Below are 23,871 nucleotides of genomic sequence, written 5' to 3'. Positions count from 1 at the left end.
GGCCCCATCTCCAACACTGAGGATTACAATTCAACATGAGATTTGGGCAGGAACGCAGATCCAAACCATATCTACTGAAGTCACCCTGTTGTGCTGTCAAATACTAGATCTTATTCTTTCTAACTACTTTTTGGTACTCATTTACCATCCTCAACTCTGCATCACCCTCCACTACCCTTCCCAGCCTCTGGTAACTATAATTCAGTTCCACCCATGTTGTTGCAAATGACAGGATCTCACTTTTTATGGCTGAATAATACTCCATTGTGTATATGTACCTCATTTTCTTTATTCATTCATCTATTCGTGGATAATTAGGTTGCTTCCAAATCTTGGCCCTTATGAGTAGTGGTTCAATAAACACGGGAGTGCAGATATCTCTTTGATATACTGTTTTATTTTTCCTTCCTTCCTTCCTTCCTTCCTTCCTTCCTTCCTTCCTTCCTTCCTTCCTTCCTCCTCCCTCCCTCCCTCCATTCTCTCTTCCTTTCCTTTCCTTTCCTTTCCTTTCCTTTCCTTTCCTTTCCTTTCCTTTCCTTTCCTTTTTCTTTCCTTTTTCTTTTTCTTTCTTTTTCTTTCTTCTCTTTCTCTTTCTTTTGTTTTTTTTTGAGACAGGGTCTCAGTCTGTCACCCAGACTGGAGTGGAGTGCCATGATCCTGGCTCACTGAAGTCTTGACCTCCAATGCTCATGCAATCCTCCCACCTCAGCATCTCATGTGCTGCCATGCCTGGCTAATTTTTTTTAATTTGTATATATGAGGTTTCACTGTGTTGCCCACGCTGGTCTTGAACTGCTAGGTTCAAGCAGTTCTCTTGCCTGTGCCTCCCAAAGTTCTAGTATTACAGATGTGAGCCACTATGCCTATCCTTATTTCCTTTCCTTTTATAAAAAATATTTTTATTACAGTAGCTTTTAGTTTTTGATTATCTGGATAAATTGTATAGTGGTGAAGTCTGAGATTTTAGTTCATCCATTACCTGAGTAGTGTACATTATACCCAATATGTAGTTTTTTTTTCTCCCTCACCCGCTTTCTAGACTCCCCCTTCTGAGTCTCCAAAGGTCATTATACCACAGAGTATGCCTTTGTGTCCATAGCTTGGCTACCACTTATAAGTGAGAACATGTGGTATTTGGTTTTCCATTCCTGAGTTATGTCACTTAGAATAATGTCCTACAGCTCCATCCAAGTTGCTGCAAAAGACATTATCTCATTCATTTTTATGGCTGAGTGGTATTCCATGGTGTATATATGCCACATTTTATTTATTCACCCACTGAACGATGGTACTTAGGTTGGTTCCATATCTTTGCAATTGTGAATTGTGCTTCAATAAACAATGTATATGTCTTTTTGATATGACTTCTTTTCCTTTGGGTAGATACCCAGTAGTGGGATTGCTGAATTGAACAGATCTTTTAGTTTTTAAAGAACTCTCCATAGTGTTTTCCATAGAGGTTGTATTAACTTACATTCCCACAAGCAGTGTATAAATGTCCTCTTTTCACCACATCCACACCAACCTCTATTGTTTTTGATGGGATAATTTGTTTTTTTCTTGCTGACTTGTTTGTGTTCCTTTTAGATTCTGGATATTAGTCCTTTGTTGGATGCATAGTTTGCAAATACCTTCTCCCATTCTCTGGGTTGTCTGTTTATTCTGATGATTATGCCTTTTGCTGTACAGAAGCTTTTTTGTTTAATTAGGTCCCATTTATTTATTTTTGTTTTTGTTATATTTGTTTTTGGGGTCTTAGTCATAAATTTTCTGCCTAGGCAAGTGTCTGCAAGAGATTTTCCAGGTTATGTTGTAGAATTTTTATAGCTTCAGGTCATAGACTTAAGTCTTTGATTATCTTGAGCTGATTTTTGTGTAAGGTAAGAGAGAGGGATCCTGTTTCATTCTTCTACATGTGGCTATCCAGTTTTCCCAGCATCATTTATTAAATAGGGTGGCCCTTCCCTGGTTATGCCTTTGTATCCTTTGTTGGTTGTAAGTATTTGGCTTTATTTCTGGGTTCTCTATTCTGTTACATTGGTCTGTGTGCCTATTTTTATACTGGTACCATGCTGTTATGGTAACTATAGCCTTTTGGTATAATTTGAAGTTCAGTAATGTGATACCTCTGGATTTATTATTTTTGCTTGGGGTTGCTTTGGTTATTTTGGCCCATTTTTGGTTCCATATGAATTTTCGGATTGTTTTTCCTAATTCTGTGAAAAATAATGTTGGTATTTAGATAGGAATTACATTGAATTTGTAGATCGTTTTGAGCAGTATGGTCATTTTCATGATATTGACCCTTCCAATTCATGAGCATGGGATGTATTTCCATTTGTGTCATCTGTGATTTCTTTCAGCAGTGTTTTGTAGTTCTCTTTGTAGAGATCATTCATCTCCTTGGTTGCCTGCAGCTATTGTAAAGGGGTTTGAGTTACTGATTTGATTCTGCTTGGTTATTGTTGGTGTATAGCAGTGCTATTGACTTGTGTACTTCGATTTTGTAACCTGAGACTTTACTGAATTAATTTATCAAATCTAGGAGACTTTTGGAGGAGTCTTTAGGGTTTTCTAGATATACAGTCATTTATTTTGACTTGGTCTCTTCCAATTTGGATGCCCTTTATTTCTTCCTCTTGACTGATTGCTCTGGCTATGATTCCAATACTCTGTTGAGTAGAAGGGATGAAAGTGGGCATCTTTGTTTTAGTTCTCAAGGGCGAATGCTTTCAACTTTTCCCCATTTAGTATGATGTTGGCTGTAAGTTTGTCATACATGGCTCTTGTTATTTTGAGGTGTGTCCCTTCTGTGTCTAGTTTGTTGAGGGTTTTTATCATAAAAGGATACTGGAGTTTTTATAATGTATTTTTTCTACCTATATTGAAATGATCATATGGCTTTTGTTTTTAGTTTTGTTTATGTGATATATTACATTTATTAACTTGCATGTGTTAAACCATCCCTCCATCTCTGGAATAAAACCCACTTGTTCATGGTGTATTATCTTTTGATGTGCTGTTGGATTTGGTTAGCTAGTATTTTGTTGAGGATTTTTGCATCTATGGTTCATCAGGGATATTGATTTGCAGTTTTCTTTTCCTTTATTTTTTTTGATATGCCCTTTCCTGGTTTTGGTATCAGTGTTACTGGCTTCCTAGAATGAGTTAGGGAGGATTTCCTCTTTCTCAGTCTTTCAGAATAGTTTCAGTAGGATTGGCACCAATACTTTGAATGTCTGGTAAAATTCAGCTGTGAATTCATCTGGCTCTGTGCTTTTTTTGTTGACATTTTAAATATTACTTATTCAAACTCACTGCTTGTTATTGGTCTGTTCAAGGTTTCTATTTCTTCCTGATTTAATCTAGGAGGGTTATATGTTTCTAGGAATTTATCCATTTCCTGTAGATTTTCTAGTTTGTGTGCATAGAGGTGTTAACAGTAGTCACAAACGATTTTATATATTTCTATGGTTTTGGTTGTAATGTCTTCATTTTCATTTCTAATTGAGTTTATTTGAATCTTTTCTTTTTTTGATTAATCTAGCTGATAATGGTCTATCAATTTTGTTCATATTTTCAAAGAAGCAGCCTTTGGTTTCATTGACTTTTTTGTTGTTGTTGTTGTTATTTCTATTTCACTTAGTTCTACTCTGATCTTTGTCATTTCTTCTGCTAGCTTTGTATTTAGTTCTTCTCTCTGTAGTTCCTTGAGGTGTGACATTAGGTTGTCAATTTGTGAACTTTCAGACTTTCTTATGGGCATTAACATTATAAACTGTGCTCTTAGCATTGCTTTTGCTATATCCCAGAGGTTTTAATAATCTGTGTCACTGTTGTCACTCATGTCAAAGAATTTTTAAATTTCCATCTTGGTTTCATTGTTAACCCCAAAATAATTCATGGGCAGATTGTTTAATTTCCATGTATTTATATAGTTTTGAGGGTTCTTTTTTGAGTTAATTTCCGGTTTTATTCTACTGTGGTCTGGGAAGATACTTAATATGAGTTTGATATTTTAAAATGTATCAAGACTTGTTTTTTGGCCTATTATATGGTCTATCTTGGAGAATGCTCCATATGCTGATGAGAAGAATGTATATTCTGCAGTTCTTTGGTAGAATGTTCTATAAATATATGTTAGGTTCATTTTCTCTATCATGTAGTTTAATTCCATTGCTTCCTTGTTGACCTTCTGTCTCGATGAGCTGTCTAGTGCTGTCAGTGGAGTGTTGAAGTCCCCCAGTATTATTGTGTTGCTGTTCTATCTCATTTTTTAGGTCTAGTAGCAATTGTTTTATAAATCTGGGAGCTCCAGAGTTAGGGGCATATAAATTTAGGATTTCAATATCCTCTTGTTTGATTGATCCTTTTATTAGTATATAATGACCTTCTTTGTCTTTTTTTTTTTTTTTACTATTGTTGTTTGAAAGTCTGTTTTATCTGATACAAGGATAGTAACTCCTGCTAGCTTTTGGTTTCCATTTGTGTGGAATATCTTTTTTCACCACTTTACCTTGAATTTATATGAATCTTTACGTATTAAGTGGGTTTCTAAAATACAGATATTTGGTTTGTGATTTTTCTATCCATTCTGCCAATCTGTATCTTTTAAGTGGAGCATTTACACCATTTACTTTCAACATTAATATTGAGATGTGAGGTACTGTTCCAGTCATCATGTTAATTGTTACCTAGATGGTTTGTTTTCCTATTGTGTTATTGTTTTATAGGCCCTGTGAGTTTTATGCTTTCAAGAGATTCTATTCTAGTGCATACTGAGCTTCTGTTTGAAGATTTATAACTCCTTTTAACGTGTCTCATAAGGCTGGTCTGGTACTAACAAATTCCCTTGGCATTTGTTTGTCTGAAAATGACTTTATTTCTCCTTCATTTTGAAACTTAGTTTTGCTGGATACAATGTTCTTGGCTCTCAGTTATTCTGTTTAAAGAGGCTAAAAATAAAACCCAATTCCTTCTGGCTTTTAAGATTTCTGCTAAGAAAACTGCTGTTAGTTTGATAGATTTTTCTTTATGTGTTACCTATTGCATTTTGTCTCACTGCTCTTACAATTCTTCCCTTCATGTTGACTTTAAATAGCTTGATGACTATATACCTTGGTGATGTCCTTTTTGCAGTGAGTCTCCCAGGAATTTTTGAGCTTCTTGTGTTTGGACATCTAAATCTCTAGCAAGACCAGGGATGTATTCTTCTATTATTCCATCAAATAATTTTTGTAAACTTTTTGTTTTCTCTTCTCCTTCAGGCACACCACTTATTTTTAGGATTGGACCTTTTACATAATCCCAAATTCCTTGGAGAGTTTGTTCATTCCTTTTGATTTATTTTTTAAATTTTTGTTTGACTGGGTGAACAAAATCCTTATCTTCGAGCTCTGAAATTTTTTCTTCTACTTGGTCTAGTCTATTGTTAAAACTTTCCACTGCATTTTTAAACTCCCTAAGTGTGTCTTTCATTTCCAGATGTTCTGATTGGTTTTTCTTTAAAATATGTATCTCTTTATAACATTTTTCATTTATATCTTGAATTTTTTTTTCATTTCTTTATGTTGGTTTTCACCTTTCTCTGGTATCTGCTTGAGTAGCTTAGTAATCAACCTTTTGAATTTTTTATCTGGTATTTCAGAAGGATGTGACTTACATGTTTTTAGTTTATTATAGCCTAATTTGGCTCTTAGTGCTTTTAGTACTGAGTAATTTGTATGGGTTCCTTGGTTATAGTGAATCTTTGTATTGTGGCTTTCCCAGATGCCTGTTGTAGTAACAATGTGCTCAGTGCATGAACAAGTTCAGCATCTCCTATGGGGTTGGAATGGCAGAGATCTCTTGAAGCTTATCTTGTTTCCCCACAGCGTGAATTTATTTATTTATTTATTTATTTTGTCCCAGTATTTTATTTATTTACTGGGTTGAATAGTTAAAGCTTCAGACCAGTATGGGAAGTATCCCTGGGTAGAAACTGGTTGTGACTAAAGCAGGTGGGTAAATGCAGTACCCAATAGTGGGCAGATGTCCCAGCTCCGACAGAGGTGGCTGGGGGAGCTTTCAGTGAAAAACACTGAGGTCTCATCAGGGGGAAGGGTGGGAGCCACCTTAGTTCTTCTGCCAGGCCAGCATGAAAGTGATCCAACTCCCAGATGCACTCCTGACCCAATGTTCCAGCTATTCGTATCAGACAGGTACCTGTTTTCATGTCTAGGAATGTTGATGTTCCAAGTAGAGAGGAGTTGTGACCACCTCTTGTGCAAGCCTGAATCTGGAGGGCACTCCTAATGTGAGGATGCTGTCACCCTAAAGTGTTCCAGAAAGGCTGTCTATAGATACACCCATGTCAAGCTCTTATGGGAGAAACCCCGGCTGTGTTTGCAGTAATGGATAAGAGAGAAAAGAAGTCCCCTTCTCCAAGAAACTTCGTGAGCACCAGCATTGAACTCATGCCTCTGCTGAAAGAAACTTCCCACGAGCAGAATGTTCTGGGACTCAAGGCCTGGTATCCAGACTCTTTTGTCCCATGGGGTGTTCCCTTGATGTGGTGCATTTCCCCTTCCCCTAGGAGTTGGTGTCCCTGAGAGCCAGACCCCTGTGAACACTGCTATTCCTCTGGGTGTAGCCACCCCATGGGGCTGCCACATTTCAGGCTGGTGCTGAAGATTATCTGCAAGGAGTCCAATGATGTGACCTGTCCTTATGTCTCCCAGCAGTAGGCACCAGCACTAGCTCTGATGGGGGTGGCAGGGGAGTGACATAGACTCAGTGAGAGTAATGTAACTGTTTAGAAAATTCTGAGTTTCAGACAACCTCTGTGGTACCCTTTGGACCCTGAATCTTGGGACTTATTGTGCTATTCTCATAAAGTATTATGTAAGACTTATGGGTGCAGAATTAATACATAATTAACTATTAGTATTTTAAGATTCCAAAATAGGTAATAAAGGCAACATTTTTAAAAAATGAGAATAGGTGGCTGCCATGACATAAGGAAAGTGACAATATGAAGCCACTATGCTGATAGGCTCCACATGAGGGCAAGTGGTTCCCATAGGAAGTTTGGTGTCAGTTTCTGACTTAAATCATTGTGTGTGGCAAGGATTTGGCTAGTGTACTGAGTGGTTACGTTTCAGATAACTAAACTTACAATATAGTTTAAAAAGCTATAGCATAGTATGGTGTTCAAAGAGAGACCCCAGAATTGTACTGTCTGGTTACTTGTCTGTTGTGTAACCTTGGACAAGTTAACCCCTTGGTGTTTCCTCTTCTGTGAAATGAGGGTGACAGTGGTACACATATTGTTGGGCTGTCATAAGTATTAACTGAAAGTGTATATATAGAGGACTGATAGCTGTGCCTGGTATGTGAGTACTCAAGTAATGTTAGCTACTGTTAATACAATTAAGAAGGATCAATTATTCATGCATAAGTTATCAAAATGCATTCATTTGTAATCATTTATTAATTTATTCAAACATTATGTATTATTAACATTGAGTATCAACCAGATGAATAAATTCTAGGCTGGAAGTATCTTTGAAATAGTGGGAAATCAGTTCAGTGATCAGAAATTTGTATTCGATATTTTGGTGATAAATTCATTTAAGATCTGCGCAGTGTCCTAGAACCAGCAGAAATGTTCTTTCAGCGTGCATGTCGTTAGACATAGTGTCCCTCCTGTGAACACCCAGGCTACTCTGTAATTTTTTAATGGCATGTATTACATATGTTTCTATCTATATGGTACCATATGATTTATTGTTTAAACTGGGACATTTTGGGGAGTGAAAGCAGTGCTGTTAATCCTTATACCAGGATGAGTGGCAGAAGGCAGACGTACCTTGGGTTATCCAGGATATGTGGCTGCTATACTTATCTCCCTTTAGAGGGTGTGTGATTAATCAGCTTCATATTCCTCAAGGTACCTGTGACTATATTGGTGATTAATAGATGATCAATAAAATGTTTTTGAAAGAATTACCAAATAGCACCTGGACATAGACAGACAGTGAATTATTTTAGTTATTTATAGACTCCTTCAACTTGAAGTATTCAGATGCTTTCTAAGTATCAATCTAATTTATCTCCTTAGTATTTGGCAACATGCAGACAGATAATTCTACTATGAAAGGAAATTAAACTCATTTAGAAGATTAAATTGAAAAATTAATACACTATTTTCAATTTTTATACAGAAATACAAATCATATGTAGTTATCTATGTTGTTTTTTAAATCTAAAACACTATTTAGAAGCTTCTCTAATTAAAATCACTGAACATCACCTTGTCTATGGTAGGTGGTGTTTGGGTATTGTCACAAAGCCAGGTGACACCGGGCGCAGCTCAGTCTGGTTGTTATATACCTTTACTTACCCTGGATAACGTGTTTCTTTGATGTGTTTTATAATTTGACATTATTCTTTTTTTAACTCTAAAAACTTTATATATTTTTTAAAAGCTCAGCAAGGAGACATGTGGCTGGTGTGACATTTGGGGCTTCCTGGGAGTAGGCCATATATCATGGACAATCAGAGTAATCCATGTATTTTGATACCATGCCAAGGACATCAAGTTAGGTTTATTTCAAAAGAAATGTCCTATTCAGTTGGGTAGAATATGTTCTTTGCATTGACATTATAAAGGATTATACAAAACCTCTCTTTACGTCTGTTTTTCTGTGTGTTAGACTATCTTATCTATCTATCTATCTATCTATCTATCTATCTATCTATCTATCTATCATCTATCTATCTATCTATCTATCTATCTATCTATCTATCTATCTATCATCTATCTATCTGTCCATCTATCTATCTATCATCTGTAGTCCATCTGTATATCATTCATCTCCTATGTATTTAATGGTCTCTTGTATTTGATTCCCTTTTTGTCTGGTAGCAAAATCTTATATGGATTGTTTGGTGACTTTTATATTTTTGCTTTATTATTTCTAAATCCAGAGGAAATTCATTATTACCAGATTGTATGTTGAAATTTCTCCTCAGTGTAAAAACTTTCATTTTTTTCCCCGATATAAAATAATGTGAATTCAGGCTTTCTTGCTGTTTTAAACAAATCAAGGTTATTGAGATAATTGCCAGGGATTATCAAGGTAGATAGTTTTTGATGGTGAGTAGAAAAATGTCAGTAGCCAGATGATTTCAGTTTGACAAGCCGTGGGGTATTATTCGTCGTGAAAGGCAGGCCAGCCTTGGCAGTGCTTGTGTCTTGCGCAATAATACTTCGCTACGGGCATCAAGTCTATGCTGTTCATTTGCATAGATGTTCAGAGTATTACCAGAAGCTAGGCATGAAAAATTGTATTTACATTCTACAAAATGAATGTAATGTTATTGAATTTAGTACATAAGTGCCTGTCTCAAGGACCTAAATATCATCTGACTAGAAGCAAAAGGATATGTGGAAAGGAAGTGTTTTTTTGTTTATTTTTTGTTTTGTATATTAAAGAAAAAGGGAAAGGAATTAACTTTGAAAACTGTGCTCACTCTAGTCATACAGCATTCTAAAGGATAATGTATGGATCAAGAACTAATATTCACTGGATTTAAGGGCTTGAGGCTTCTCTGTAATTCAGAGAGACATGTTTATGTAGTTGGAGTCAATAAACACATATTGAGAGACTGCTGTGAGCCAGGTAGTATCTAGACAGTGGAAAATAAGGATGAGTAATTCACAGTCCTTGTCATCGGGATGCTTACAGCCTCATAAAGGGAGGCATATCTGCAAACAAAAACTACAATAAAGGTATGCACAAGAAATGCAATGTAGAAAAGACACACTTGGTTTACTTGGAGCAGGAGGTAGGTAAGGAAGGTCTTCCTGAAGGCCGTGAAGTCTCTTTTAGTGGGGTCAGAAAGGACGAGTTCAAATTAGATAAGTTGAAAAAGGGAGGGCAGGCAATGGGGAAGGTGTTCAGAGGTTGAGGGACCAGCAGAAGTATGGCATGGAGAAGCAGCAGGAACCTTGCTTTGCAAAGAACTTTAAGACCTTTGGATTGACTGCAACATAAAATTGGAATGATCAGAGTTAATAGGAGTAGAGGAAGAAGGTAAATTCAATAAATGTTTAGTAAATTAAAAATCAGCAAAATCTGATGGCAATATGCATGGTGTGATATAAAGGATGAAATGATGGCAACTCCTAGTTCTCTGGCTCAGACATTAGCCGAGAAGGTAGTATTGTTTGAATGAGAAAAAGATGCATTTTCTCCTGGGATGATGCAGGCCAGTGGCAGGTGAACTGTGGGTGTAGAGCCCATGGTGGATTTCAGCCTCCACTTGCCCCTTGGCTTGGTGCTCTTGGGTGGCGTACAACCTGAACAACTGTAAGAGGAAGCTCTGGGCAAATGGGCAGCCAGTTATCAGTGCAAATAGGAGGAGAGCCTAGAACTGGGAGGCAGTGTGGAGGGAGATGAGCTCAGTTGCAAATATGTTACATTTGTCATATTTGGAGTGTCATTTTTCAGGCGGAAATATCAATGAAGAAGTTAGATATATCAACATAAAGCACTGGGGACTATAGATGATTTAGGGCTATTAAAAGTTTTAAAAAAGTGTATTTCAATTGTTAACATTATTTCAAAGTGAATGACTTTTGAATTATAGCTCCAGCGGAACTCATTTGGTATTGGTGGTTGGTTCTCCAAAACAGTTGACCCTCCCTGTAAAAAAACTCATTTCAAATAACTTTTCAAAGAATGTCTACCACTGTTTATGAATATACAGAAGAATGATCATGATGAATTGGATTAGTGAATTTTTTTCTTATTTTCTGTTTCAGATTGCTATGCTATGCCTTGTATGATTAAGACTTCTTACCAAGAATACGTGTCAGACCATGTGAGTACAGAAGCTGTGCAGGCTGATTGCAGTGAATCCTAATTGGTTAGGTCAGCTAAGCAAAAAAGCAAACATTTTATCCCAGATAAGACCAAAAGCAATAATATCTATTTTCCCCGTGATAGAAATTCTAAATGAGGTAGAAAACGCATTGCCCTCCCCCTTGTCTTATTACTATATTAAGGACTATAAAACCAATTGCAAAATTTGTGTCAACTTATCAGGTTATTTATAGTAACCAATTATGAGAAGTATAATTGAAAGCATTTTCTTGTTTGCTTCTGTAATTCTGAAGGGGTCACGCCTCCATCCCCAACTTCTTATGTGACCCTGTTTTACAGAAAACCACTGCCAAGGAGTGCAGGGGTGGCAATGAAACAGCCCAACAGGAAAAGGAAGCTTAATATGGATTCCAAAGAGCGTTTGGATCAGGACGGATGCTTGGTAAGATGTCCATCCCTGGACCCTTCCTCGCAGTGTGTGATCGCTACCAAAATGCACCATGGAATAGTGAAGTTCATATAACTACACTCAGGGGCTTTTCAGTCACTTGAAACTATGTGGCTTCTGCTTGAGTTTTATGTGTAGTGGTATAGAATATAAGTGTTATTAAAGTCTGATATATATTTTAAAAGGTGATCTTAATTTTAAAGTGAAAGGAGACCTTTTCTTTTACAAAGATGGAGGTAATCAATCATTCTCGAGTCAGAGAATGGAGGCTGTAAACTGCAGGGGGTTGTATTAGGGTTCTCCAGAGAAACAAGACCCCCTAGGATGAGCGTATGTGTATATGTGTGTGATATTTTTATGTGTTTGTGTACACACACACACAGAGCGAGAGAGAGCTAGCAAGCGAGAGAGAGAGACTTATCTTAAAAAGAGGAATTGATTGAGGCACGTCGTGGGGGCTGACACGTCTGAAATATGCAGGGCAGCCTGGCAGGCAGGAGGCCCAGGGAGGAGTTGGTGCTGCAGTCCTGAGTCCAGGTCAGTCTGCAGGCAGAATTTCTTCTTCCTTGGGGGACCTGTTTTTTCTCTTAAGGCCTTCAACTGATTAAATGAGACCCACCCTCACTACAGAGTGATCTACTTTGATCGAAGCCTGCTGATTTGAATGTTAATCATAGCTAAAAACATACCTTCACAGCAACATCTAGACACTTAGAAGGTATAATGTTCACTATGCCTGTAGTCACCGTGCCTGTTCTGTTTCCTTATGACAGCTTTATGTATTCCTGCAAATTTAAAAGTTAGCAGAATGACCAGAAGACCTCCATGGTGACTATTTTTGGGGATGGTGGGCCATTACAGCATTCTCATCTGTGAACCTTCATTGGCTCTTAGTATTTATTTGGATGTGGATTTTGGGGTCGTCATGTGGTTTGTGGTTATACATTTACACATTGCAGTTGCTGAAGTGACATCGTGTAATACATTTTCTTTTGGTTCATTTCCAGGTTAGGTGTGGTTTGATGAACTCCAGACATTAAATGAGACATCTCAAGGAAAGATCTGGTTTGAGGTTGGTTTCAAGGTGTTCAGAGTAGGTCTATGTCAAGCTCTAGAGCCATTCCTTCAGGATTAGCCTCACTGGGCAATGGGGTGATTAACACTGGGCTAGGGGCCAGTTCCCTGGGTCCAGACTGGTTGCTTTTCTTAGATCAGTTCCAGGGGAATTTAGAGCTCTAAATGTATAAGGGAAGAACTTTCTATTTAAGAGGTGTCTTGGACCAGACTTGGGCAGGCCTGCATCTGTCTTGGCTTAGGTGAAGATGTCATTCTTTGTGTTCTGCTGTGTCATGTCCTCTGAGGAATCAGAGCACGAGGAAACTCAGGATTTGATGTGTTCAGAGTTATTGTGGGTACTTCTCCACATGTGGCCCCTGGACCAACACCATCAGCATCACCTGGAGGTTTGTTAGAAATGCAGATTCCTGGGACCCAGTCCAGATCTTCTGAATCAGCTACTCTAGGGGTGGGGCCCAGCAATCTGTTTTAACAATCCAGGTGATTCTGATGCCCACTCATGTTTGAGAACCATTGTCCTAGGGAAGTGGCTAGATGCATCTTACATGCTAATCATGTTACAGTTAATCAATATTTTTCTTAAATTTTTTTTGTTTAACATTTGAGACCACCTTCCCCCATCCACACATATTTTATATTAATTGTCAGTAGCATTTCTCTTTAAGCTGCTGAGATTGTTACCGCCCTATCTTACTACTTAGTTATCTTACTCTACAATCTGAGTATTTAACCTTTTGCCTTTTCTGCATTAGCACAAATCCCAATTTCCTCTTAAAGATCAACTCAGTTTCTAACTTAATCCTGATGTGTTTACCGTTATTTCTACCCCACATTGGGACTTTCCCTTTATTGGACTCCAGAAGTGCTTAACACTTAGATATGCTTTTAGTGCAGGGCTTGCATAGCTAGATTTTCAAAAATATCTGTTAAATGATGTTCCTGGTGCTTAATGACATCTCCATGCAAATGAATTTTTTCAATCATTAGTAACAAAATAATATTTTAAAGGGCCATATTCTTAGTTTACTTTTTGAGATAATGGGACACATTATTTTAAAGCATGTTCACATATAATGGAAAAGATGCACATTTAGGCCACGTTGCGCTGTCAGTTTGGGGCTCATTGCCAGTAACAATGTTCATTTTCATTAGTCAAATTTAAGCGTTTAATACGGTAGGCTGTATTCACACCTGGGGCTGCATTCACTGTGGAAAGAAGGGTTGAGTCATGCTTGAATTTTGCTAGACTCCTTGAAATATTGGTAACATCCTTTATTTTGTGTGTTACCCTTCTGGTTTACAAGTGACATTTCTAGTCAACTAAATAACATCCCATTGGCAGATCATGCACATAAAACATCAAGCCAATGCACAGTTGGGTGTTTCTGAACATTTTCTTCTGAGACATAATTTCATACCTTGGATATCTAATAATTTTAGATGATAATATTAATATCCGTCAGTGAATGTCTTTCTAGACTAATATGTTCTATGTATTTCTAGATAGAATTTAAAAAATATTTTCTTATGCTTTTCAGAACATAGGCATATGGTTAAAAAATAAAACAGTATAGACAGGCAGTAAAGTAAGAATTAAATTATCCACCGTATCTCCTCACACATACACTAAACCCCTAAATATTTTCCTAACCGTGTGACCACTGTGTACAGTTTCTCATATGTCTACATAGGAAAAAAAAAAAGACAGCTAAAAATTCCAAACCTTTTATGCACATATACACATACATACACACATCCCAAATGAGCTCACATTCTGCTTGTTGTTCTGCTTCTTGCTTTTTTTGTGCTTAATTATGAATGTCTTGGAGATACAGGTCTTATTCTTTTCAGTGCTGCATAGTATTTCATTTTATGAATGTACCATAATGTATTTTAACAGTGCCCTACTGTGAACATTTAGATTATTTTAATTTTTGTGGTTATACACCATGTTATATCCAATGTTCTTATTCATATATCCTTTTTATATGTGAATACTTTTGCAGTTCATTCATAGGTACTATCATAGCAGTGAAATTATTGTACAAAAGGGTATGCTCATTTAAAATTTTGATAAACCACTCAATATCATCCTCCAAAGAGATCACCCTAGTTTATCCTCTCCCTAACAGCATCTGAGAGAGTGTCTCTTTTCCTTGGGATTTATTATATGTTTTATGTCTTTGTTTCTACCACATGGGTAAACCTCTGTTTATGATCTGATCCCTGTAATGCTGCTGCAGACTTGAAGAGGGTTTTTCTCTGCACTTTTAGACTCCTTGACGTATTTTGTCTTTTCACAACTTCTACACAAAGATAAGTGTCATTTTTGGTGCCCTTTGCTAGCTTTTTCTGCTCACCAGCTTGCTTTAGAATTGACTAGCAAAGTGTAGGCACATGGTGATTGGGGAAATGAAGTATTTTTTTCAGGGTGATTTCATTGATGTCTAGTGTGTATGTGAGTGTTCTGGGCACAAAACCCCAAAATAATATACATGCTGTGAAATTTCAAATTTCCTACATAAAAATGCAAGTTTCACAAAAGAAAAAGGAAGTTTTGTTTGAATATACAAGAATGAAATATATAATCTCTGTGTATATAAAATACTTGATACTGAAAAAATGTTAATTCCCATTCTCCCTCTCCCTGTGAGCCTCTTAACATCAATGGATCTTTATCTAAATAGTGAGTTATGAACTTTGAGAGATAGAAATATGAGACATTTTTCATTCTCAAAAGGATCTTAGACTATTGCTGAATAAAGGAAAACTAACTTATGTAGAGTAATGGAGAACAACTAAGTACACATGTAGCACATTCGTGCTGTAAGGTATGGTCAGCCTTCAGAGAAAGGTAGAGTCATCAGGAGCTTGAGTCTGACCTTGAAGGATGAAGAGTATCTAAGATATTTACCTTGAATGCATTGTTATTCTGTTGTAACAAACAGCTTATAAATCCAACCTGGTAAATCTAATCTGAGAGAATATAACTTTTTTTTTTTTTTTTTTTTGAGACAGAGTCTTGCTCTGTCACCAGGCTGGAGTGCAGTGGCGCAACCTCAGCACACTGCAATGTCCATCTCCCAGGTTCAAGTGATTCTCTTGCCTCAGCCTCCCAAGTAGCTGGGACTACAGGTGCACACCACCACTTTCAGCTAATTTTTTTTTTTGTATTTTTAATAGAGATGGGGTTTCACCATGTTGGCCAGAATGGTCTCAATCTCTTGACCTCGTGATCCGCCCGCCTCAGCCTCCCAAAGTGCTGGGATTACAGGCGTGAGCCACTGTGTCTGGCCATATAACTTTTTAATATATTAACATCTAGATGCTCTCTAACCTTGAGAGGTAAGAAAGTTGAGGGGTCATAGTGGGAATTATCTGGGCCCCTTAAGGAGGCAGCATGAGCAAAGGTATGGGGTTGGAAGAGAAGGTGACATGTGTGATATATGGCTGGACCTTAATGACTTATCTGATTCAAGCAGATGTTGCTATTAGCAGTGTAGTAGGTGAGCATTGGATGGGGTTGGGGCATGGGTCAGGAGATTCAGGTTTTATTCTTTGGCTGTGCTGCCCATTAGCTGTGTGGCCAAAGACAAGTCACTTCACCCGGCTGGGCTCAGCTTCTTTGTCTGTAGAACAACAGTTTTAGATTGCAAGATCTTTATGGGTCTTTCCATTTCAGTAAATACAAGGTTTGGTGTGCAATTAGATTGCAGGGTGACTGGGATAGGTCTGGCTGGTCGCACTTGGTGAGGCTTGATGGCCGAGCAGAGAAAGTTGTACTTGAGGTGGTGGCCACTGGCCTTTAAATAATGACATCAGGGGCCATGGTTGACCTCAACTTTTGCAGAGGGTAATGCAGTCTTTCTGTAACATCCTTAAATAGATACTGAGAAAATGTTCGGAGTGAGTTTATTTTGATTTCTATTTTTAAGTAATAGTTAATTCTTTACATTTTGTTGCCTCATAGAAGTCTGATGCCAGTTTACAACAGCCAGTAAAATTCATATGTTTATAAGGCTATGTTAGATTTTTTGCTTTTTGTTTTTTGTATGTGTCTTAGCAAACACTTTAGAGAGATTTCATTTGGAGACTGTAGCTATGTTATCAAGTATTTGAACAAAATGGAAGCATTTCATTCTCCCGGAGTGTGTCTGAATTCCAGTAGAGTGATGGAGAAAAGTCCCACAAATTTCTGTACTTTTATCCAAAAGGCAAATTCTATTTTTCTTCAGTTTATATCCCACATTGGATCAGAGCAAAAAAGAAGTTGAAAAGTGGACTTGAACCAGCAGGTGAAATTCAAATAGCAGTTTGTCACTGGGGTTATTAAATAGGATTTCACTGTTTTCTACAGTTCATGAAATAAATGTGTATCACCCTCTGGGGCACAGATAGCAGGTTCTTATGGAACAAGAACAGCAGGTTTCTCAAAAATCCTTGAGTGTTCAGGAGTCTTCGGTCTGACAGCAAAGGAGAGCAAACGGGTATTATCTGGCAGTTCCAAGGTGATGAATCGAAATTGCCAAACACAAATCAGCTGAAAATCCTTCGTTTTGTTCCCTTGATTGGAATACATAGACAGAGAAATGCAGACACTAATTAATTAGAAAACGTCACTATGCCTTGTAGTAAAAGCTTGTGATACGTCCAGTGCCAGCAGGAGGGAACAGAACATTAAGCCTTTTTGGTTATTTTCCCACTTCATAATCTTGTCCTCCAAAATGATGGATTTTAAACTGGTGAATGGAAATGTACCATAGCAAAGACTTATTTTATATTCCTTAAACCATTATCTCCCTTTTTTTCAGAACACTATCTTTTTCTGGAACTTTATTTTCAGTTTTCAGAATTAAAGTTTGAAACCTGAGAAATCGCAGTAATGGTTTTATTTTTCGCAATTTGTATTGATTTCCTTTAGTGGTCTGTCTGCAAGGATAAGATAAAGTGCTAATTTTTCTTTTGTTTTTTAAAATTCATTCTCTGTTCATTAATAGCAGTGTAGATTTATTACCTTTATGAAATAATTAATTAACTAGACAGAAGCAAAGAATGTTAAAGCTAGCAGGAACTTTGGAGAACATTTAGTCCAATTTCTTTATTTTAACAGATGAGAAAAATCAGGTCTAGAGAATGTAGGTCATTTGTTCAAAGTTAAATAGCTTTTAGTGGTGGGTTGAGATTTGACCTTAGGTCATCTAGCCCTAAATTCAGTATTTTCCCTGCTCTACCATATGATACTAAATACTTTTCCATTTGCAAAATTGTTTAAACATAGGTCAGTATGTTATACATATATATGTTTATTCTGATATACACAATATAATCTTTCGTGTGTGTATGTGTATGTTTACCTGTCTATAACCTCGATCCACCTAAAGAACATGCAGATGTTGGAAGCTTAGGCAGTTTAAATCCAAAGTGAGAGGTAATGTTGTTTTTGTGTGGAATTTTTTTTTCTTTCTAGGCAGAATTTCAGTAGCAGATAAAGAAGTGTGAACCAAACACTCACTGAGCGACAGATAGCATATTATATATTTCTTTTTATTTTTGAATGACACAATGATTATAAAAATGCTTCAGTAGCTGTAGTGTGAACATAATCAACTCTCGAATGCTGTTTCTCTTTACTGTTTTAGGTTTTGCAGTAGAAGAGAGTCTCTTTGTTTTGAATTACATATGTAAATTTCCTGCGTATTGAGTGAATGAACAGGGGTGGAACTGGGGTAAAGTGCTACCATGGGAAATTAGACCCAAGGCAGGAGTTCATCATCTCACTTGCAGTAGAACAGGGTAGATATGATTGCATGACTGTTTCCACTCCCACTGCATGCCCTACTAAAATGTGGTAGCCTTACCACTCACAGTGAGGGCCGTATACTTTTGGCAGTAGCATCTGCTGGGAACTTGTTGGAATCTGTAATCTAAGGCTCTACCCTAGAGCCACTGAATCAAGGTCTGCATTTTAGTAAGATTCCCAGATGATTCAAATGCATGTTAAGAAGCACTGGCTTATAGTACATTTTAGCAGAATGCTACTTTGTTAATTGCACAAAGATATCCATGATAACTTTGGATGTGAAATCTACCAGGCAGAAAAGCACTCTTTTGAACCTTTCATTCTTGCCTTCATGCATCAAATATTTGTCGACCTAGACTAGGTACCAGACTATGTTTTGGGGATGAAAGACAATTAAGACATTGATACATTTTGTTACTATACAAATTGTCTTTTATACCTTAAAACCATAGGCTTGAAAAAGGAACTAAAAAAAGGTAGAAAAATGAAATTAATAGTTTTTATTTCATCAGTTAAAAACTAGTTTGCTTTCATTGAAATATTAGTATACATGATTCATTTTTGAAAACCTGGTTTAGAGCTTTGTGATACCATTATGTGCAGTCTGTTTTTTTTTTTTTTTTTTTTTTTTGAGACGGAGTTTAGCTCTTGTTGCCCATGCTGGAGTGCAATGGCGTGATCTCAGCTCACTGCAACCTCCGCCTTCTGGGTTCAAGCGATTCTCCTGGCTCAGCCTCCTGAGTAGCTGGGATTACAGGTGCCTGCCACTATGCCCGGCTAACTTTTGGTATTTTTAGTAGAGACAGGGTTTCAGTATGTTGGCCAGGCTGGTCTCGAACTCCTGACCTCAGGTGATCCTCCCGCCTCAGCCTTCCAAATGTGCAGTCTATTTTTTAGATTTGGTTTTTATGGTTGTCAAAGCTATGAGTGACCAAGCCTCCTCATTTGCCTAGGACTCAGGAGTTTCCCCAGATGTGGGGCTTTTCAAAGTGCTATGAACAGGTCTGCCCCATGCAGACTGGAACTGACAGTCACACTAGCCATAACTTAAAAAGATTTATCCCAAAACTATATAGGAATAAATTGAAGAAATATTTTTTGGTCAAACTTACTAATTCATAACACTCATTTTTCAGCAAAAGTTTTTGTATAAATCAGCTGCTAAATTTTCACATTCTCTGATGATAACTAGTTGTTCTTGGAAATAATGAAAACTATTACACATTGGCCGGGCACAGTGGTGCATGCCTGTAATCCCAGCACTTTGGGAAGCTGAGGTGGGCAGATCACTTGAGGTCAGGAGTTTGAGACCAGCCTGGCCAACATGGTGAAACTCCATCACTACTAAAAATATAAAAGTTAGCCGAGTGTGGTAGTGCGCACCTGTAATCCTAGCTGGAGGCTGAGGCAGGAGAATCACTTGAACCTGGGAGGTGGAGGTTGCAGTGAGCCGAGATTGTGCCACTGAACTACAGCCTGGGTGACAGAGCGAGACTTCATCTCAAAAACAAACAAAAAAACCCAAAAAACTATTGTATATTTATGTTTCCAAAAATAAGTTCAAAGCCTGCTTGAAACCCTTCATTTAAAAGATTTTAAAATTGGGAAATTCTGTTCCCAATTTTAAAGTACATAATGATTACAATTTTTTTTTTTTTGAGACAGAATCTCACTCTGCCACCCAGGCTGGAGTGCAGAGGCACGATCTTGGCTCACTGCAACCTCTACCTCGCAGATTCAAGCAGTTCTTCAGCCTCAGCCTCCCGAGTAGCTGGGGTTACAGGCACACGCCACCACGTCCAGCTTACTTTTTCTTTTTTGGATTTTTAGTAGAGACGGATTTTCACCATGTTGGCCTGGTTGGTTTCGAACTCCTTACCTCGTGATCTACCTACCTTGGCCTCCCAAAGTGCTGGGATTACAGGTGTGAGCCACCGTGGCTGGCCACGAATTTTTAATAGGTGGAATACATTTTGATGGCCGCAAAATGACGTAAATAAGACACATATCTGGATACCCACTTTCAAAATGCTCTTTGTTATCATATCTTTCAAAAGAGAAAGCCACTTTCCTAGTCTTTGTTGAATGGTAAATGTTCCTTCGATAGTTGCAGGAAGAGCATGGCTTGCTTGAGCCATGGGGTGGGGCTGCACCGTCTTGCTTGCTGCGTGTGCTTGTATTGTTCATCATACACAATTTATGGTTTCTTTTCAGGAATTTTTGAAGTCACTTGTGATTCTATGAAGGTCAGTTTGGTTAAAATTGGAGCATTTTAACTGAGTACTTACAAACTGTAGTAGACCCAGATAGGCTGAAAGCAAAAGTAGGATGGAGGGCTTGGCTTCGGTGAGGACCAAGCCTCTTCTGTTGGCCACTCCTGTGCGACTGTCAGGCCCAGGGATCCACTCAGGGAGGGTACCTGTGTCAACCTCAATATTAACTGTTATCAAAGCTTCCTGTCTCTTTTATTTTAGCTAGAAGCAATCCTTTTAATGGATTCCTTCCACGTCCAAATGGATCATGTGTGCCCCTCCTGGGCACCCACCGGAAGGCTCTGGGTACTGTGTGCATTGTCCCCCTCAGTGACAAGGATCTTCATAACTTTCCTTCCTGCAAAAAGGAACATTAGTTTTCAGTGTTTCCAACAATTATCCAGAAATACCATCTAAACCCCATTTTCTGTATTCTAGGAACAAGCTGAAGAAGAAAAGAAGCCCAAGGATGGCACAACCCCTTTGAGTCATGGTAATTATCACCAATATTTACAGCGTTAGTTCACAGTGAACAACTTTTAAGTGAATTTTTATTAGATTGCTTAGTTGTTTTAGGTTTATTAATTTAAATATGCAATAATAGTATCTACCATTTATTCAGGGTATTGCATACTCTTCTGCAGACTTTATCAGTGTCATCTAAGGTTTTCAAATATATGCTTCAAAAATGTGTGAAGCTCTTGTTATCTCATTTATTTGCCTTTTAAAAAGGCTTTAAATAAAACAACTTATTTGTAAATTCTCTCTGTGAACAAGAAAATAAAGAGGTGCTATTTAGTTTTTTAATAATCCTTTGTGTGAGCTTTTCCCAGACTGATTTGATCTTCTAATGATTGCATTGTATTAAAGTCATGTTTTAGAGGAGATTGTGCATTTGCTCTAAAATGAATACTCCTCATTATGGTTATTAATACATCAATAGGTTTTAGATAATAGCCTTTTCATATTCAACTAATTCTCTGATGCTTTAAATTTAAACCAACAGATGAAGATGCGATTTTCTGGGAATATACATTCCACATATTTTATGATTATTGCTATACAAGCAGACAGCTGTTACTAAATTTTCTATCAAATGTAGTAGAATGTCCAACAACATTTGTGTTATTATCTATGGAAAGGAAGCATATAAATATGATAATGCTCCTCTAATTAACTTTTAAAGTACCTTAACATTTTGTTGAGTAAGCATTTGTGTTTGTTTTTAAATAATGGAAACACCTAAAAATACCTTGAAAAAAACGACAAATAAGAATTGAGATTTTTAAAGACCATTTTATATGGCTTAGTCTTGGGATGAAATACTGAGAATTTGTGATTTTTCTCCCTAAATGATTTTAAAAATAAAAGGTATGATTATTTTTATTATAAACAAATGGGTGGTGCTTTAAATTTCTTTTCTTCTCTTGCTGCCTTCCCAGGCCTGTCATGTTCTTTGCTGAAAAATCAAAACAGAATGCAGTAGTTTGATAATTATATAACTTAATGTTCAGCTCCATCAAAATATACTTCAGTTATGTAACACTGGGATTTTTAGAAATGAATTTGGACTGTACCTGGCCCTAACAGCAGGGGTTTTTTAAAACAATTTTTTTCTTCTCAGAGAGAGGTTATGATTTATGATGTTGTTGTATCTCCCCTGCAGCTATATTTTCACACTAATGTAAATTGTTTTAGGTTCACTTATTCTGTGGTCGAAACATTTACTCTAGAAAAAGAAAAGCAGACTGAGGCCAACAATGTAAAAATATTCAGTCCCTCAAACTAACATTTTTTACTGATTTAGTATTTACAGTTTCATTACATCCAGGTATATATTTATCTCAAATAGCTTTTCGGCTTTATTTATTTGTTCTTGTTTTTAACAAGTCTGGGAGGGTCCAGTTGGAAGCTTTTCAGTTTTAACAGAAAGTAACTTTTTGCTGTTTTTTCATTGTTGGACTTGTTTTATAGTTAATGGTCCATTGTCAAAAGTTCTCACCGTGGCTGACTCCTCTTTAAATTTGATGTTGTATTGTTCCTGTTTTCCCCAGCTGTAGAACATAATAAATGTTTAGGAAAAGGCTGAGATTTGGTTTGTGTATGTAGATACTATGAACTGCTAGTTGTAGTGCAAATTGGATTATTTGAGGGCTTTTTGAGGTAATTTATATTTTTATCATTTTTAGTAGGACAAAGGAACTAATTTCCAAATTGCTTATTGTGTTAGCATTATAATGGGGATTTTTCTCCATGAAAATAGTTTAATCTTTTATTGAGCTTGCTTATAAAACAAAATAGATTTAGTCTCTTACCTCATGTCTTAGAAATAGTAACAAAAGAAAATACTAAACAAAAACCCCACAGAGCTGTGTATGTACACATAATATATTTGTATGTGAACAGAAAATTGTATTGAAAAATAGTCAGGTGTGGTGGCTCATGCCGGTAATCCTAGCACTTTGGGAGACCAAGGCAGGTGGATCTCTTGAGCTTGGGAGTTCAAGACCAGCAACATGGTGAAATCCCCATCTCCACCACAAATACAAAAAAAAATAGCCGGGTCTGGTGGTGTGCACCTGTCGTCCCAGCTACTTGTGGGGCTGAGGCAAGAGGATAGCTTGAACTCAGAAGGTCGAGGCTGTAGTGAGCCAAGATCTTGTCACTGCACTCCAGCCTGGGGGGCAAAGTGAGACCCTGTATATAAAAATATATACAAAATAAACCTTAATTCTTAGTAGTGATTTTATAACAAGCATGTGTTTCTTTGGAAATCATTTTTAAAACATTTTATTGAGTGCCCAGTCTGTGCGACTGATACTGAAGCCCGTGTTACAGCTGATGAAGTTTAAGAGAACATTTGACTTATTTGAGGTAAACTTAACTAGTTAGTGGTGGATCCAGAGTTTGAACCCACATCTAGCAAGTTCTAAAGCCTGTGTTCACTTTACTTTGCCTTTATGTTCTTTCTACATTAACACTCTTCTTTCTTTGTAGCTATTAACACAAAGGCAGAGAAAACTAGAATCTTGATTAGAAATGGGATGGGAAAAAATAACTGCTAATAATTAAAGTTTTAATGGTGTCTACTACACCCCTGTGTGTTCCTGGGGACTGGCTGAACTAGATTTTCCCTGACATAGACATGCTGAGATTAAGTTTTTGATTCTTTTGGAAACTCTCTGAGATAAACTCTTCATAGTAATTCTGAAAACTTAACTAAGATAGCTCTAAGAGAAGGCTTGTTTCAGTAAGTATTACTTGTTAATGATTGTGTGTGATTAAATTTTAGAATTAGTATTGCCAGTCACCGTGTAATCCCAGACCTATATGCCTTTACACTTGAATATCTAAAATAAAAACAACTGATTTATTCAGTTGAACAAGTGAACTGGCTTCTCTCCTTCTAAATGTGTAAGTGCT

The 23,871-nt window shown here is 37.2% G+C and overlaps 1 protein-coding gene across 10 annotated transcripts in view; it reads left to right on the top strand.

The window, feature by feature from the left end:
* L3MBTL4 (L3MBTL histone methyl-lysine binding protein 4) overlaps positions 1-23,871 on the top strand; it is a 484,756-nt gene that overhangs the window by 101,150 nt on the left and 359,735 nt on the right. For 9 of the 10 annotated variants that reach the window (XM_058438625.1, XM_032152774.2, XM_058438624.1 and 6 more), the window contains 3 exons: positions 10,811-10,869; positions 11,211-11,313; positions 20,887-20,941. In XM_058438625.1, the coding sequence (XP_058294608.1) occupies positions 11,242-11,313; positions 20,887-20,941 (127 nt within the window). In that variant the 5' untranslated portion in view covers positions 10,811-10,869; positions 11,211-11,241. Of the gene's footprint in view, positions 1-10,810; positions 10,870-11,210; positions 11,314-12,326; positions 12,392-20,410; positions 20,443-20,886; positions 20,942-23,871 lie in introns of those variants that run through there. The other variant, XM_058438628.1, reaches the window with a different exon arrangement.

Source organism: Hylobates moloch, unplaced genomic scaffold (assembly GCF_009828535.3).
Source record: "Hylobates moloch isolate HMO894 unplaced genomic scaffold, HMol_V3 SCAFFOLD_5, whole genome shotgun sequence".
NCBI classification, from domain to species: Eukaryota; Metazoa; Chordata; class Mammalia; order Primates; family Hylobatidae; genus Hylobates; species Hylobates moloch.
Note: the sequence above shows the minus strand (reverse complement) of the source record. Positions and strands in the feature narration are given on the sequence as shown.